This window comes from Seriola lalandi, unplaced genomic scaffold (genome assembly GCF_002814215.2).
Source record: "Seriola lalandi dorsalis isolate HSWRI2012SDOR001 ecotype SW California unplaced genomic scaffold, Sedor1 jcf7180002054571, whole genome shotgun sequence".
NCBI classification, from domain to species: Eukaryota; Metazoa; Chordata; class Actinopteri; order Carangiformes; family Carangidae; genus Seriola; species Seriola lalandi.
Genome location: NW_019525124.1, coordinates 423,978 through 442,225, shown reverse-complemented (window position 1 = coordinate 442,225; position 18,248 = coordinate 423,978). Strand labels below are relative to the sequence as shown.

Sequence of the window (18,248 nt, the reverse complement as noted above, 5' to 3'; positions counted from 1 at the left end):
GGGGGGTTACCCAGCATAGAGCAACTCCCGCTTCACCCTAGACAAGGTCAAGGTGGACAAGCCAAAGATTATCCACAGAGGCCAACTGCTCAGGACATGGGGGTTTTGCTGGCTGAATTAAAGTAAATAAACATATGATTTTAAATTTAAGTATTGAAAACTTAAAAACCCTATTCTGAAAAACCAATAAACACATACGAGAGATTAGAGAGTTATTCAGCTCCACTGTAGTATCTACTTTTTCTAAAGCTAACGACACAGTATGACTTGTAACACCACTCTGATTCGGCTTCATACAAAAGCAATGATGCAAACTTGGTATTCAAAGACTACATGATTTGTCAACAGTGTTGTCTTGTTATCGTGGTAGAAGGGACTAAAAGGGGAATTTCTTCAAATTTGGCACAGACGTTCACTCAAGGATGAAATGATTAGTTTTTGGTGGTCAAAGGTCAGAGGTTGAGGTCACTGTGACCTCACAGACATGGATGTAAAAACTGCTCCTTGCCTGGTTGGAAGTTAATTGTAGTTTAGATGAGATAGATGATGATAACTTTTCGACCAGACTGGCCTATAATGTTACTGACTGACTGAGTGATCATATTTCCACCATTATTGTTTCTATTAGGGGTGGTATTCTGGATTGTCTGTAGGTGCACACAAACCTGTGCTTGCACTGGCCTGCAACCCCCCCCCCCAGCAATGGAAACAGCTCTTGTCACCACCTGTGACCTGGGTATTCAATCTGAAAGTAAACAACTCACATTTTACACATCAAAGCAGCTTGAACAGAGCAGGTGATTGTCAAGAGAGCTGGAAACAGTGGGTTTGCTTCATGGTTTTAGCTGTGTGTGTGCACAGTTATCTAGCTACTGTTTTTTTAACTATGGTTGTCTATAATATATATATCCCTCCAAAAGCTCGTGAGTTATGGAATGAAGGAAGGGAAGGGTCTTTGCCTCCCCATGGACACCGGATTTGAACAGTACTTATGCTGCCCAGAAGGAGGCACTGCCCTTAAGGCTGAAGTCAGGGAACAAGAGTTTCATGTGCACAGCTGATTACATGAAGGACTGGCCCTGTTCAGATTTTGGCATCAACATCGTCTCGGGTAATCCAATCACAAGTGGACAGCTCTAAGTATTCTCTAAATTCGTCAGTTCACACATGACATTAGAACACATCTCCAAATGCGTCTCAAGTGCCAACTTGTGTGATCTCAATTCCCCGCTTTATATCCAAATAAACGATTGAGTGAGTCATTGCACTGTTCGCAGCTCTACAGTAAAATAAGTTTTTAGCCATTTGAAATAGTAAAATATTTTCAGTTCATTCATGCGAAAAGAATGTGCCCCAGACCACCTCCAAATGTGGTCTGAGTGATGGGATCTCAAATGCGTCCTCAATGCGTCTTGGGTGCGTTCACACCCAAAATTAGAGCTGTACACTTGTGATTGGATCACCCAAGATGGATGTTAATACCAGGTCTGAAAAGGGCCATTGTATCATTATTGACTGTAGCCTTTTTCTGCAACATGGACAGTGATAACACATTACTGGCTGTTTAGAAAAGTAGGTACTCAAGAAATCCTCCAAAGTTGGGTGCACTGTGAGATTAAACTATTCAAACTAAATCCTTTACAAGAACATCCAAGGCGGAGATAGTTACTGTACAGACTAAAACACCATAAACCCATAAAATAATAAGAGTTCATGCATCCTGTTGACTTGGCTCTGTTTTCAGGTTCAGGAGAAGATGCTAACATTTTTCCCAGTAAACTCGAGCACATTTTTCTGTTTGCAGAGACGGTTTGTTCCCACATTTAAGGATACTACAAGGTTTGTATTTCTATTGGCACTGAGCTGAGCCACTGGCATTGTTTCTTTATTCAGCTCAGCAGCAGTCCAACTCAGACTGCTCATCATTCTGTTGTTGGCGTAACTCAACTGTCTCTGTTAGTTCCACTGTAGTCATGAACCCAAGAAGAGGCCTCTGGATTCTCAGAGAAGTGGAAACTGCTTTCACTCACAAATAAGATATAAATCTCAACTTGGCGTTGTAAATTTCAGATTTTATTTTCTTACCTCTAAAAAATGCTATTTTTCTGCCTCAACACTGATGATGGGTTGTCCATCTGTACTGTCCATCCCATTCTCGTGAATGCAATATCTCAGCAAGTCTAAAAGGGGAATTTCTTAAAATTTGGCATAAACATACACTCATGGATGAACTGATTAATTTTTTGCGGTCAAAGGTCAGAGGTTGAAGTCATTGTGATCTAACAGACATGGATGTAAACTGCAACTTGACTGGTTGTTAGTTAATTGTAGTTTAGATGAGATGGATGATGATAACTTTTCGACTGGAATGCAATAGTGGAGCTAGGCCTATAATGTTGCTGACTGACTGCCTCAGTGATCATGTTTCCACCATTGTTCAGCCAAATGCCAACTGAGTTGGAGTTTCCCCATTAGCAATTAGTCTTTCAAAATGAATTTGGCGCAAACAATTTCTATTAGTGGTGCATTAACAGCCTGCGGTGTTGCCAACAGAACCACCTCTCAAGGAGGCCTCAGTGGTCTCAGTTCGGTTCGCTTCAAGTCCATGTTGCGGTTCGCTTAACCTGTGCATTTGAACACAAAGCACAGGTTATAGAGGTCCAGACATAGATGGAACCTTGTCCCCTTGTAATGACAGCGTCCACAGCACAGAGAGGAGGAGAGACGCAAACAGATGCAAGCATGAAGAATGCAAATAGCGTATGACACAGTCCAGACATATATTAGGTTTTGACTTAGACTTGTTTATTGTTCACAGTGCCCTGTGTTAGCCCCCTATTGGGGAGAAAGGCTACAGAGGCTACCAGTTCTTTAAAGAGCCTCATAGTGACCCTCTAAATGCTCAGGGCCAACACTGAGAGCCAGATCCGTATGGGGATTAGTACAAGCCTCCAATTAAAGTGTTTTCATTTTCCACAAAGCAATTTCAGTTAAGACAGCACAGGCAAATACTTAAATAATCACACACACACACTCACTCACACACATATACTTTTTTCTTTTCTTTTCTTTTTTTTTTACTGTATCAATGTGCACTGTAATTATGACTCTCTATATAAATCCAGATCCCACAATTACAACCATCCCACGATACAGTCCACAGAGCACATACAGACACACACTCACGTACACATACCCACACATGCCATATTACCACACGCTGCCGCGCCACCACTGCCTGTGCAACATCTGTTTTCTCACTCCCTGCCGGAACCTGCTCACCCTTTCAATTATAACCACCACCTATAAAACACTCCTCTACCAAGTGGTGAGTGTTGTATGTCCGTGTGTGTGTGTGTGTGTGTGTGTGTATGTGTGTGCATGTGTGCGAACTTTATTCCAGGTAAAATTAGGGTTTGGACAAGGACATCCACTGGAAGAAGATTGAGCTAAACAAAACTAGTTTGTCCGCAGCTCAGCATTAGAAGACCAAACTTTATAGACATCTAAAGCTCCATTGCTGGAGGCGTTGAGAATTCTTCTGAGCTTAGGTAGATGTATAGATTGAGTGGGCGTAGAGGGCGGTGTTTTGGGCACAGTTCCCAGAAGGGTGAGGCAGGCGCCAGGCTATCAAGGCCACCAGGTTGTGAGGCCTGTTTTCTGCTTTATAAAAGGGGGGATATTAATACACTTATCTCCCATTAAAACTGTTGGCAAGGCAGCGAGCTCGCCTCACTGCAAAAACAGCAAATCCTAGCAGCTGCACAACCCGTATGGAGCAAAGCATAGTTCATCATTCATAGTCATTCATGACGGTCCATATTCTCTTTCTCTCATACCGCCTCCCTCCTTTACTCCACTCCCAACCCTCTGTGTGGCTAACTCAAGATGACATTTATTCATCAGCCCTTAAAAGACGCATTCCTGACGACTGTTTGTTGTTTTTGCCAGCTCTTTCATACATCTCTTTCACTCTACTAGTTTTTTTCTCTCTCTTAGGCCCCCAACTACTGTTGTCTGCCGTCTGAAGTTCCCAGGGGCCTTTTAACTAAGTGCACATGCCTCTGCTTTACGACTCGCCACCTCCAAACATAATAGTTTTGGAAGCAAGACCTTGGTTTATGGCTGTAGGTCTGGTGTGGTGATTATGGCGGTGCCTGGATTCATTTGGCTTGAGGGGCTGTGAGTTTCACCAGCAAACACTCTGGGATTGGCAGCACATTGGCAGCAGTGAAGCTGACATGCAGGGTGTGTGTGTGTGTGTGTGTGTTAGGTCACTGTGCATGAGCGTAGGTGTGTTGTGATGGGCCCATTATGGGTTTCCTGCCTCTCGCACCTCTGATGATGTCTGCTGTAAGAGCTAATTACAGGTTTGCACAAACACACACCAGCGCTGCTCTCTGTCGCCTCGCACAGCGAAGCAGCACCTGTTGGTCCTGACAAGTGATCGCTCTCTGTCTCTGTGGGAGCTACGTGCCTCAGATATGTTAGAAAAAATAAACAAGCATGAGTACGTATGGAAAAATAAATAGCTTTCTCTTCAAGTTCATGGGAAAGTAGCCTCCCCCCACCGTTTTCTACAAGAATAAGAAACTAGTGCGACAACCAGGTCTAGCAGGAGGCCGTGAACCCTACCTTTGTGAGTCAGCCTTGTTCTTTTTTAATGGTATTCTGAGATCAATTTGTTTAAATTGCCTCCTTTTAACTCGCCCAAGTACAGCGGTCTGAAAGAGATTGCTATCACTGTAATTACTGAGAATGATTGGGGGCAATTCATTATGCATAAGAGGATGCGAATGTTAAATAGGGGAGCTGTGTGTGTGTGAGAGAGAAAGAGAGAGAGATGCACGAGATAGCGTGTAGCCTAGCATGGCTATGACCTCCACTAGAATGCTTGGGGCTAAATGTTTCTTCAAACATGGTCCAGGATAAATGCTGGTTTCTATTGAGGCCATGTGGAGGTTTAATGGAAGTGCAGGGAATTTGCACATCACAGTAGTTCTCCAGTCTAGTTAATGTGAAGCACGACGGCAGTGTGTGAAAGAGAATGAACAAGTAGCAGTTGCCTTCTGAGTTGAAGTTGTCCGTTGAGGTAGCGATGCTAAAATAGCTGACGCTGCTGCTGCTGTGTCTTTGTGTCCAGTGTCACGTTTCTCCAGCCCACGGCTGACGCCCCGGCTGAGCAGGAAGAGAGCGCTGTCCATTTCCCCTCTGTCAGATGCCAGCATCGACCTGCAGACCATGATCCGCACCTCGCCCAACTCCCTCGTGGCCTACATCAACAACTCCCGCTCCAGCTCAGCTGCCAGCAGCTCCTACGGGCATCTTTCAGTCGGAGGTATCAGGTGTGTAGACGGAACCCATGCATACATATCTACCAAGTGCTGACACACAAGTATATACACATTAAAGACAGGTACACACACAAGTGTCAGTTTAGATTATATTTTGGATCAAACTTCAGGTTTCACTTTTGAATATTACCCAGTAAAGTAAGGTATTGTAATTTCCAAAATATACAGTACTGTCCCATACTGACATCTAAAAAGGTAGAATTGCCATTGACATAGACAATCTTTTTAAAGGTCCCATATTGTGAGGTAAAAGTAGATGTCCATGTGTAGTTTGATTATAAAGCAGGTCAAGGTTCTATATTAATACTGTGAAAGTATCAAAGCGCTCAGTCCACAGAGAAATGCACACATCCTGTGTTCAGAAACTGAGCCAGCCGTTAGGACTTCTCGAACTTTGTGATGTCACAACAAAGCAATCACCAGCCATGCCCCAAGCCCCTTCCACATGGACCCACAATCCAACCTTGCAGGATTTGGTTTCTCTGAATGCTTACCTGAAATCTGATATGTTTTTATTGGATGACTCAGAAAACAGTCAGAGAGGAGAGGAGGCTCTGAGCCTCTCTTCTGATTGGCTCACTGACCTGTTATTACTAGAGCTCCAGAGAGAAGCCTGTAAAACTACATTGAGATGGTTTTTGGTTCTTAAAACCAACGCTTCAAATAAAATACGGGAGAAGAAGAAAATATGGGACCTTTCAAGTAATGCTTTTTTAATATTACTTCTGCTTTTATTTTAATTTATTCAAGCCAAAACTTTTAATATCTTGATACAGTCCAGCCACATATTGCAATATACAATATTATAGTAAATTATAATATACAGCCCAAGTCTATGGGGGATGGTCAACATTTGCACCAACTTGCACAATTCTTATTTGTTGAACTTCAAAAATCAGTGTGTGTTTAACTAGTAAAATCAATGTTTTTCCAGTGTGTCATTGTCTCATATCCCCTATTTATATAATGCTAACAGCTAAGCAGGCTTGTTTTCAGTCAACTGCATAGGAAAAATAAATGGCACATTGATAATATTAAATCAACATCTTAATAAGTCAGATTTGGAGCATACTAGTATCTTACTCAGCAACCAGGGCTGATACAGCAGAAACATGATATCTGCAGCAACTTAATTGGAGTTAATGGAAATATAACTGTTTGTACTGTGGTTTTATTTGAACACCATCCAGTAGACAAAACTCCATTCATAATTCCCACAAGATAACGTTTCTTTTTCCCTCTCGCCCAGCCCCTCGTTCAGTTTCCCTCATCCCATCAACCCAGTGGCGTACCAGCAGCTGTTGTCCCAGCAGAGGGGTCTCAACGCCTTTGGCCACACACCGCCTCTTATTCAACCGTCTCCATCCTCCTTTTCTGCTCGCCAGCACCCACTCACCGCGTCGCCCATGACCACCTCCCATAACAGCTCCAACTCTGAGGCAAACCAGGTAGGAAGTGAGACATTTCTACACACAAAGGTGTCACACATTCAAGTGCATATACCCTTTTTTTTCTATCTTCAGATCCTGAACCTCAGATACCATCTATATGGATGTGTACTTGTTGGGTAGATCAAGGCTTTCTCAAATAACTCCTGCTACCAAACAGATCATGGATCAACAGAATAAGACAGTTGACTGCCATGTGATGTGTTGACATGACAGTATGTAGGGAAAAACTTATGTATTTCATATCCCTATAATCAGACTGAACTGCCATTTTATTTGTCTTCCTTCTTCAGACTGTCATTTTCATATTAGCTAATTACTGTTAAGGAGAGAGGTCATTTTGTTTGGCTTTGTCCCGACCAGTCAATCAGTACTGTAGCTTAATTATGGATTAGATAATTAGATAGATATACAGTAAATTAAATATGCAGATGTACCAGTAGTTATTTTTGTAAGGCCACTTAAAACAACCTGTAAAGCTGCATGAGTATCATTCATGCTACTTTCCATTATTGTTGTAATTTTCTGTGACCAGTTCTCTGGCTATGGCAAAGAGACATGATATCCTGTTTAAATCACTGGAAAAATGATGAGATGGGGGCAGCAATGTAGTAATCTTGAGGGTCCTGTGTAACTATGGCATTGAAAACAATGAAACATCTCAGTGGAACAAGCACCGAATTCAATGTTCCTTTCTAGAGCTGAAAATGATGTATTTCACTCTCTGCACATGCTGTCAGCTCAGATACAAGTTACCATTATATCAACTCTACTATAAGCAACCTTTCAGAGTAGAGCTGAAACTAATGATTTACTTCACTGATTAGTTTTCTTCAGTTAATTGCTTAAGCATGTTGTCGCACGTTGAATGCCAACACAAGCTCACAGAGCCTGAAGCCGACATCTTTCCTCCTAAATTGTCCTAAAAACACTTCCTTGACCTGAAAAATGCTCACACATGAGGAGCTGGGACTACATATCAGTCGTGTTCTGCTCCATACATGACTCATGAATCTTTTGATTATCAAAAATTTTACCTTGATCAACTGATCGACTAATTGTTTTATTCAGAGGTGAGGATGAAGGCCTGTGCAGCTTACATTTACACATTGTCATGAATGAAGTATATTTTTTTTTAAACTGTCTCAGGTCAGAAATATGCAGGAGACTCCCTCTCTGTTCCATCTGTCTTACTTCCTACTGTCTCCTCTGTCTCTCTTTATCAGCCCTCTGTTTACACCACAGCCACTCGTCATGTAAACTTCCCACTCAGTGAATCACTCCAGCTCACGCTGCAATCAGCTGCCTTCACCTCTGTTTCAGCACAGTGCATGCTAACAGTATCCAAGAGTGTGTGTTTGCACCTATACGCTCACACACATAACAAACAAAGACACACAATCCCACCATTCATACACATACACAAACATAAATTCAGCTTCATTTCCACAGTGATCAGAACCATATTTCCCTTTTGGTTTCCAGCCACTGAATGAATCATCGTCATGCTCAAATGCACTGTAGCGTCTGGGTGGGATTAGGAGACCCCCCCCCCCTCGATGTTGGACTCCCTCCAACGAACCTCAATACACACACACACACACACACACACACACACACACACACACTCTCATTTATATCTTTCCTTTCTTTTCATCTCCATTAGAGCTTCAACAAGCCGTCTGAGTCTTTGTCTTTCGCTCTTGTTCAGAATCTGTTGGCAGATCAAAGCCCCTTCCTTCCCCAGCCCCCGACTCTGCCTCCTCCCCGCTCTGTACCGAGGGTAATAACTCCTCTTCTTTCATATTTTCTTGTGGCTTTTGGCGATCATAAAGCAGTCTAAACTGTTTAGTCTCGGCGGCAGGTCCTAGTCTGACTTATGGGCCCGTGGTGCCTGGCGCAACCCCGACTCCTCACATCTCTGTGCAGCCGATTCGCTGAGCCAAAAACAGTTGCGTGGTATCTTTGTGATTTAGTTATCTGATTCCCCGCGGCCACTCTGTGCAATGAGTGTGTGGAGAGCAGTAGTGTCTGAAATGAATGAGTGATTAAATTAATAGGTGGACAAGTGGGAGGACTAATGGATGCATGGACAGATGAATAGTGTAGGCTGGTGTCAGGATTAATGGAGTGATTCACTGAATATTATATATTCTGCCGTATCTGCTCTGTGTCTTCACCCCTGTCTCTGGCCTTAACTGTCTTTCAGAATGCCGGTGGAGACCCAGCAGTGAGCAGCACAGTCAACCCACTGACCACCAAGAGGTCAAAGGTCAAGACGGAAGCAGAAGGTCCGCTGCCCATCTCGCCAACCTCTCAGGTAGGACAACCAAAAGATAGTGGACAGATGTTTAAAGCTCGTCTCCAGACATGTTTAAATAATGTAAAAATCCTCTGTTATGATTTATACTGTATTTTGTTTAACATGATTTTCACATATAAAATGTGAAACAAAAGGAAAACTGGGTCTGAAGCTCATCTCCTCTTACTTCCTCATTGAGAAATGTGGATCAGGCCTTTAGCCCCGCCCACCACCTGCTTGCTCCAGGTGGACAGGTGAAAGAGCAGAGAGTATCCAGATGGTTAGAGGAGGAAACATCAGAGAGACTCAGCCACATGTTTGAGCCTCAGTCAGACCCAGACTCAGATGAGGAGTCTGTTGAGACCAGAACCAGAGACTGAGAGACGGATTGGAGCGGTTAGCGTAGTTAGCATCTTTTATTTGTTTATGTTGTTTGTTAGTTTTTGTAACTGACAGTGGCTGACACTCTCTTAGTGGTTGTGCTAATGCTAACTCTCTCTCTGTACTGACAAGGCTTCAGGTTTATTTAGCCCCGCCTCCCATCCCCACAAGACAGGATTGGTTCCTGAGGTTTGTGATGTTTGAAACCCTGGCTGTCTGAATCTGTTTTTATGAGACTGTCATTGGTTCACTGCAGTTCAAGGTGGAAACACTCAGTCATGGTGTTGATGATTATTTCACTCATCACTGGCTTGTATTATGTACAAACACCATATGGATGTTAACAAGGTTAAACATTAGATTTTCATCAGAGGGGTCTTTAAAAAGACATAGATATAAAGTAAGTAGAAAAATGCAGAAAAATGGAAACTTCTCGGATCTGCATTGACCTTCAAAAAATCCCAGTGCGTAGATTTTTTTCATGCAACTTAACTCCCTCCATCATAGTCTTAACTTCTTACAGTGGGGAAACAGTCCTCTCTTTAACTGCAGTTGCTACTTTGACTCTAATTGATTATAGATAATGAATAAAAATGCAGCTTTAACTAACGACAAGAGGTTCTGTCACACACTGAGATCAAGTAGCAGCTCCTTAGGATTAAGACCCAGATAAGATAAGACAGATGCAAAATAGTCCAGAATGCTTCTGTAATTATATTGACCACAGACTAACTGTTTGCATGTTTTTATTCTAGTCATTTATATGCACTATTGGATACACACATCTGTAACCCCCCCCCCCCCCCCCCCCCCTTTCTCCAGGATCACGGTGGAGGGATCTTGGACTTGAGTGAGGATCTGGACAAAGATGAGTGCAAGCAGGAGCCCGAGGCCATATATGAGACAAACTGCCACTGGGAGGGCTGCACCAAGGAGTATGACACCCAGGACCAGCTCGTCCATGTGAGTATCAGGCTTGTTGCATTGTCTTTATAATGAGACTCACTGAATGACAGACACTGTCACAGCCTGTCTAACAGAAGACAGAAAATTTATCAAAAAAAACTATTTAGCCAAAACACAGCCACTCGTTTCTCAAATGTGATTCTGTCATACATGATGGTAAACTAAATGTTAATCAGGAAGTGGGAAATTAACATTAACAGACTTTTTTCTGAAATTTTATTGACAAAACAGAGAAAATAGATTAGAAATCATTTTTCATGCAATAATGAAATTAATTATTATTTACAGGCCCATCCCACTGAAAATGTTTCATCTTCTTACTCTGGATGCCATGCATGTCGTCAGTATTATTAGTTTGCTTTAATGAAGCTGTTCCATCAGAGCTGTTTGTTTTGTAAAAAGTGAAAAGTTCAGACTGCTGCTCTGCTGCTCATTAAATCCTCGCTGATTGAGTCCAGTCAGAGAGAGCTCCAGTAACTGATCCTTTCCTGTTGGGTTGACACGCGCAACATTAATGAGCCTGCCGGCTCTCGCCAAATTCAAGCCCAAGCCCCTGCAGCTGTGCCCCACCAACCCCTCAGCCCCGTGACCCCTAACCCCTAACCTCTCACTCCCAGCAACACCCCTCCCCAACCCCCTGAAGCCCAGAGGGCCGGCCATAAATCCATCGTCATGCCACCAGCTCTGGAGTTATGGAACCTCATGCTCCTCGCTTTTCCAGGCCAACTTCTCTTCTTGCTCTGACTGAATGTCAGAGCAGTGGCAGGAGGGGCATGTGTAAGGTCCACAGACGCAGAGACTGATGGGAGTTGGTGGACAGGTCGCTATGGGCTGCGACAAGTCAGGACCAGAGTTACCTTTAAAAACTTTTACCCCAGCTTCAGCTCCCTCGCCACAAACTCTGTGAACGCCTGCCAGGATGAGTGAGTCGACCTGTGGATCGGTGGTTAGACCTCGGATGTGGATGGACAATATGAGGCCAAGACATTTTTAAATGTGCTTCTCATCAACTATTCAGAAACTCCTGACAGCATCTCCCTAAGCACATCCACGGTTCTACACAGAGTTCTCACAATATCAGCAAAAAAAAGAAACACCTGTGGGTTTTTCTGACTTCTGCTTAACCAAAGTAATCCTGTTTTGTAGAGCCCCCAAATTATGGATTCACAGTAGTGTGTAACCTGAAAATAGAGGCATGTGCTTGGGCCACACACTTGTTTCCACTCCTCCTCCTCCACCTCCTCCACCCAAAATAGATCTCAGCAGAATCGTCGACCACTGAGCTTTTTTCACTGGTGAAGCAGTGGCCACATAAGTGGAGCATTGTGGGCCTGGATGTCCTGAGGAAATGAAGTGGTTCCTCTGGGTGTGTGGATATTTGCATGTGGTGCACGAGATGAGAGTTTTTCAAAGTGTGTGTCTGTTCAGAAACATTGTGTGTGTGTGTGTGTGTGTGTGTGTGTGTGTGTGTGTGTGTGTGTGCTTAAAGTATGTGCGTGTTTGTAAGTGTAAGTGGTTTGAGTTTGATAAAGGCTGTTGCATCTGATGGCACAATTAAGATAACTGTGGGCAATGTGTCATTGTCTTGCATATCTACACAAATGAATCATTTTAACAAGACAAGAAAACATGATGGAAGGTGGAATACATGTTGGAATTAGACTGAAACAGTGATCAGTAACTGTTTTTGATAATATGTTTTTCTATTATTTTTCTTACAGTATCGGGCGAACAGTCCTAAGAATGCTTATTATACTTTTATCCATGTTGAGAGTGAATGACGGAAGAAAACATTTTGTCTACAAAATAAACCTTAGTTAGTAACGATAGTTTTGCTGTTTGCTCTTTTTCAAGCTGTTGCTAACAGAAGGTTCCAAAGCTTCTGTTCAGACGTCTGTGCTTGACAGATGTCTGAAATAGTGAACATACAATGGTTGATATGAAAAAATAACAACAGTTCAGTAAATCAGTCAAACATATAATATAAGACTGTGGCCACAGCGCCACATGTGAACAGTAACAGTAAGTAAGTTAATTCTAGTTTTATCAATCAATATCTTAAATTAGCCTTTGATTACATTCTGGCCACTAATGGATTAGAAAAAAATTGGCTCAAAGCCAAACATGCTGACCTCTGGACTAAAATGTAGAACTGTGTTAACAGATCCTTTCAAAGAGAACCCTGAGACTTCACATATAGGATTATTTCTCTGTAATTACTTGGCCAACTGATTCAAAATTTAAGTGGAAGTTTAAGCTTCAACAGGAAACTGTGTGTCCCCTGCTCACTTCCTGATCTGTTACAAGTGAGGAGAAAAGGAGATAAATACAAGATGGTCACAAAAATCCTCTTCCTGGTCACTTTTACTGGGATCTGAGGAAGTTCCTCTTCCTTGAGAAACTAACACACACACACACACACACACACACAGCCTGAAAAAACAGACAGCTTTCAAAGCAATTGTCTCCTGCTGACAGATGCATAATAACTGTCAGCCATGATGGATGACACTGTCACTTACGTGTGTGTGTGTGTGTGTGTGTGTGTGTGTGTGTGTGTGTGTGTGTGTGTACACATGCACATGTGCACAGACTCATGAAAGAGAGAGAATGTTCTGGTGGGAAAAAGACAAGAATTCGCTGACTCATTTTTAGTAACACACACACACACACACACACACGTGTTATGTTATATTGTGATAACTGGCTTGAATTGACTTGGATTTGCTGTCTCCTCAGCACATCAACAACGACCACATCCATGGTGAGAAAAAGGAGTTTGTTTGTCGCTGGGACGAGTGTTCGCGGGAGCAGAAGCCCTTCAAGGCTCAGTACATGCTGGTGGTCCACATGAGGCGACACACAGGGGAGAAGCCACATAAATGCACAGTAAGAACAACCTCACACCGCTATGACACACTGTTATTGAGCTGTTTGTATCTCGATCCTTATATCCAAAATTAGCGAGTATAGGCGGGTTTTTTAAACGTGGGTTAACCCGAGACAAACACAACTGCAGGGAGCGTCATCTCATGCACTTACAGAGCACCCACACAGACACATGGGAGAAATGAGTGAGCTGCTAGCCGCCATGCAGAGTGATAAAATGGATCTGTCATGTCTCACCCCTGGGTAGGGTCTCCTTTCAGTGTCAGAGCCTTCATGTGAGACGCTTTGATATGTGATTGTGTGTTTTTAAAACTTATTTCAGGGCTGCAGATCACTCTTTCATAGCCGAGCGCAGTGTAGCAGCACAGTGCTGGACAGATTCACAGTGTCTGAAGGGCGAATGTTGGCATGTTCACCCAGGATGTCGTGTTTGCATCACTGCTGATTGGAGCTGGAAAACTGTACCCCTTCTCCCACTGGTCAAAAAACCCTCTAAGACCCGCTAAAATCTGACTTTTGTCAACTGGCATTCACACCCAGGTCAAATGAGTCTGCAGTAGACGTAGATATTTATCAGCTCCAGCTCCAAACGGCATTAATGTAACAACACCTTGGTGAACACTAACACTGTAAACACACCTATCACCTGCCCAACACGGTGCTGTTAAGCCAGAAACACCACAGCTACACTGTGCTCGGGGATAAAAGAGTTAGCTGCTGCAGCCCCAAATAAGTTTTAAAAACACATAATCACTGATCAAAGTGTCTCACATGCAGGCTCTGACACTTTGACAGGAGCTCCAACCCACGGATGAAATGCGACAGATCCGTTTGACCCGTCTGCACAGCAGCTAGCAGCTCGTTCCTTCTCCCTTGTATCTGCGTCTTAATCTCTGTGTGTGTGATTGCTCCCTGTAGTTGTTTGTCTCATCTCTGGCAACTTGGCTAGTAGTGTAAAAGGAGTCAATCGGCTTTTGGTGTAAAAAGTGTACTACAGAGTCATTTGACCCGGGTGAGAATGCCAATTGTCCCCTTTCATGTTGCCAACATAAGCCCAATGTTACCAAGTTTTTTGACCAGTGGAAAAGGGTCTTCAGTCAAAAACAATGGATCCTACATTCACCATGATGCAACCAGCAGTGACTTTTGTTTGACCCTCCCTACCTCCTGTTTGTAACACAGGCTTTTTGTTCTAAGTTTGAAGTCTCAGAGCAGATATACTCTGATCATATCACAGTTACATCATGAGGGTTACTGGCCCTTTAACTGATTAGTTAACTGGTTAACTAGAAATGGGACTTGGATGTTATTTAGCCACATTAGCAGCCACAAGTCTCTACCCTACAGCCCTTCCCTTTGCCTCAGGAAAAAAAAAGTTCATTTGATTTTCTTTGGCTTGGAACCAGTGATATTTCCTTGTCAATAAATAATGGGGGTCTTACTGAAGCCTTCATTTTGGTGTGTGAAGATCAAATTGAGGGCCTGTTTGCTCGGCTTCAAAGCGCGCTCACAGGCTCTTGTGAATGCATTAAAACAGATGACTCGTAAAGGAGAGAGTTAAGAAAGCTGATTGACAGTGTGGGCGTGTAATTAAAATCTGCAGACAAGCAGGGGGCCGAGGGTCCTTATTAAGACCACGCTGAACATTCTCTGCACAAATCCCACGTGCATCTTCTCATAACACTCTAACACTCCTTTAGTCTCATCTTTTGAGCGGGAATCTTCTGACTTTTGTTTCCCATTTCCGAGCGAGTCTAATTTGGTTTTCTTTTCATTTCAAAGCCAATTACATTCACAATAACTGCTCAGAAGGAATACCTAATTATAGTTTGTACAGTACAAGTGAATACAAAGGGAAAACACAGGCCTTTCTTTGTCTCAGTAAAGCGCACCAGACAAAGAGCTCTGCCACACCTCACACTTAGTTTAGATATTTAACATAATGGGCCTTTTTACCAAAGTGTAGCAGGGCTTTGCTTTTGTGTGGCACACCACAGTAGGTGGGCAGGAGTCCAAGAGTAGATTACATTTGAAAACTGAAACACACAGAGCTTTTTTGTTGTTGTTGCCCAGCTCTTTTCTCTAACCAGCTGCAGACAAAATTACAGCACTCAGCCTCACTGTGTATCTGTCCGTCCGACTGTGTGTCTGTCTCTCTGCAGTTTGAGGGCTGCTCCAAAGCTTACTCTCGTCTGGAGAACCTCAAGACCCACCTCAGGTCCCACACCGGAGAGAAGCCGTATGTGTGTGAACACGAAGGCTGCAACAAGGCCTTCTCCAACGCCTCAGACCGGGCCAAGCACCAGAACCGCACACACTCAAACGAGGTATGTTCACACCATGCAGCAACCTCTGGGGCTGAAAAATGAAGCCAACAGTTAAGTACTGAAAACTGCAGTTCCTCTAATGACTGCTTGAGCCAAAAATTCCCATGTTAAAATATCCAACTTTAAAGCAGGAATTAACATGTTTACAGCCTTGTACAAAAAACAGTTTTGGTCTCTAGAGCTAATTTCCTACTTCATGACAACCGTATGAAATTTTTAAAAAGCTGACATTGTTATATTTAATTTACACCTTATGTACGCCTCACATCGGACTAGATACAATTTGAAAAATCAGATCTTCATATGTTGTGTCTTTTCCATCTACATCTGCGACTGAGTCGTGATTCCTTCCATCTTTCTGCAATAAGAGCTGTGTTAAATCCCTCTTGGCAGAAACCATATGTGTGTAAGATCCCTGGGTGCACCAAGCGCTACACGGACCCCAGCTCTCTCAGGAAGCATGTCAAGACAGTCCACGGACCAGAGGCCCACGTCACCAAGAAGCAACGCAGCGACGCTCCTCCACGACAGCAGCCACCCAAAGGCAACGGCGAGAACGAGGCCAATTCCAAGCACGGAGCAAGAGGCACGGATGGCAAGATGGAGGCAAACAGCACCTCCAGAGGAGTGGAGGACTGCCTACAAATCAAGTCTATCAAGACAGAGAGCTCTATGGTGCGTCCTGATCACATTAATTAAAGGAGTATAGATCATTAATAACCTAATAATCTAATCAGTGGGGTTTGATACCACTTTCTGTAGTTGAAATGATCGGTGTCACCTGTTAACTGCATGGTTTTGTATGTTTAGGAACCAACAGAGAGAGGCAAAGAAAAAGACTTATTTTCCCACTTTACTAACATTCCTCTGAGGTTAAAAGTTTACTGCCAGTGCCGCCTGCATCCTTTCTAACTCACCTCTCTGGTTGTTGCTTGAACTTGCTTGTCTCTTTCTCTTATAACCTTCCTCATGGACAGACTTCACTGAGGTGAGCACTCAAACTGTCTCTCTGTCTCGTCAGCATGGGAGCTGAGCGATTGTGTTCTCATGTTTCATGATATAAAATGGTTTTCGCATGATAATCCATTTTCACACATTTGTATGAGCTCCTTTGTATGTAGGACACACACATATATGCATGTGCGGAAACACACACGCTACTTTTAAACTGGATTTTTTTTTCTGTCCACAAGATCACTGGCAGTAGCCTCTGCTGTCGGCCGATGATAAAAGTCATTGTCACATTAATATTCAGAGGCTGGGACTGTTTTAGCGTCTGCGCTGAACAAATAGTGCCAGCGTCAAGCTGTGATCAAGACTTTAGTTCATTTTGGGCCAGTTTGAATTTGTTGCCATTGGATTGTTGCTCACAGAACTCATCTATTATCCACTTGTTTTTCATGTTGTGAATAAATCAAACCCATCTATAACTGATGAGATTATGGAACTATAGTCCTACATTAGTTATTACAAAACACCATTACAATCAGAATTTTTAACAGTGGTGATTATTTAATATTGAAGAATACATAATGGGCTTCTCTGAACTTGGCATGCGGCTGTAGCCATTATTATTTTATTTTATTTTTATTTTATTCATTTGTATTTTAAGTTCCACTATTGGTTTTTTTTTGTTTTGTGTTTCTTCATGTCATATATGGAAATAGCAAATTGTTGTCAGTGTTACGAAGGTTTGGCAGAATATTTATTTACAATCAATTATAATCAAGCTTCGATTGTTTGATTCATTGCACTAACATTGGATATCTTCCCACTGTTCTCCTCCAGACGTATCAGTCCAGTCCTGGCGGCCACTCGTCATGTAGCAGCGAGCCGTCACCTCTCGGCAGCGCCAACAACAACGACAGTGGGGTAGAGATGGCCATGCACAGCGGGGGCAGCTTCGGGGACCTCACCGCACAGGATGAGTGCCCCATGGTTGACTCCACTGTTCCCGCTGGGGGACAGCATGGTGGGGTGGGGCTTCAGTTGAGGAAAGCTGCAGGTCACGGTGGAGGGGTCACCATCAAGCTGGAAAACATCAAAAAGGAAAGGCTGAAGACAGTGAGGGACTCCTGCCCCTGGGTCAACTCCGCACCACAGCCACTACAGGGCCAACGCAGCAGCATGAAGCTTCCTCCCATACCTGCAGTCGGTAAGTGTGGGAGGTTAAGGAAAGGTGCTTACGGGTCCCACATAGTCTAAAGGTAGATGTCCATATGTTGTTTGATCATAAAGCAGGTCTAGCTTCTATATTAATACTGTGAATGTATCAAAGCCTCAGTCCACAGAGAAATGCACACAGCCTGTATTCAGAAACTGAGCCTTAAAATCAGCCGTCAGGACTTCTGGAACTTTGTGATGTCACAACAAAGCAGTCACTGCTCTCAGCCACACCCCATGCCCCAAGCCCCACCCACCTGGACCTACCATCCAACCTTGCAGGATTTGGTTTCTCTGAGTGTTTACCTGAAATCTGCTTTATTTTTATTAGATGACTCAACAGTCAACAGTGAACCAATCAGAAGAGAGGCTTAGAGCCTCCTCTCTTCTGATTGGCTCACCGACCTGTTGTTACTAG

General features: G+C 43.3%; 1 protein-coding gene across 1 annotated transcript in view; it reads left to right on the top strand.

The window, feature by feature from the left end:
- The window catches only part of gli2a (GLI family zinc finger 2a), a 98,914-nt gene that overhangs the window by 75,674 nt on the left and 4,992 nt on the right, over positions 1 to 18,248 (top strand). Inside the window, exons 6-13 of the mRNA XM_023417078.2 lie at positions 5,144 to 5,345; positions 6,604 to 6,802; positions 9,012 to 9,122; positions 10,308 to 10,448; positions 13,191 to 13,340; positions 15,503 to 15,667; positions 16,061 to 16,342; positions 17,456 to 17,822. Coding sequence (XP_023272846.1) covers positions 5,144 to 5,345; positions 6,604 to 6,802; positions 9,012 to 9,122; positions 10,308 to 10,448; positions 13,191 to 13,340; positions 15,503 to 15,667; positions 16,061 to 16,342; positions 17,456 to 17,822 — 1,617 coding nt within the window. The remainder of the gene's footprint in view (positions 1 to 5,143; positions 5,346 to 6,603; positions 6,803 to 9,011; positions 9,123 to 10,307; positions 10,449 to 13,190; positions 13,341 to 15,502; positions 15,668 to 16,060; positions 16,343 to 17,455; positions 17,823 to 18,248) is intronic.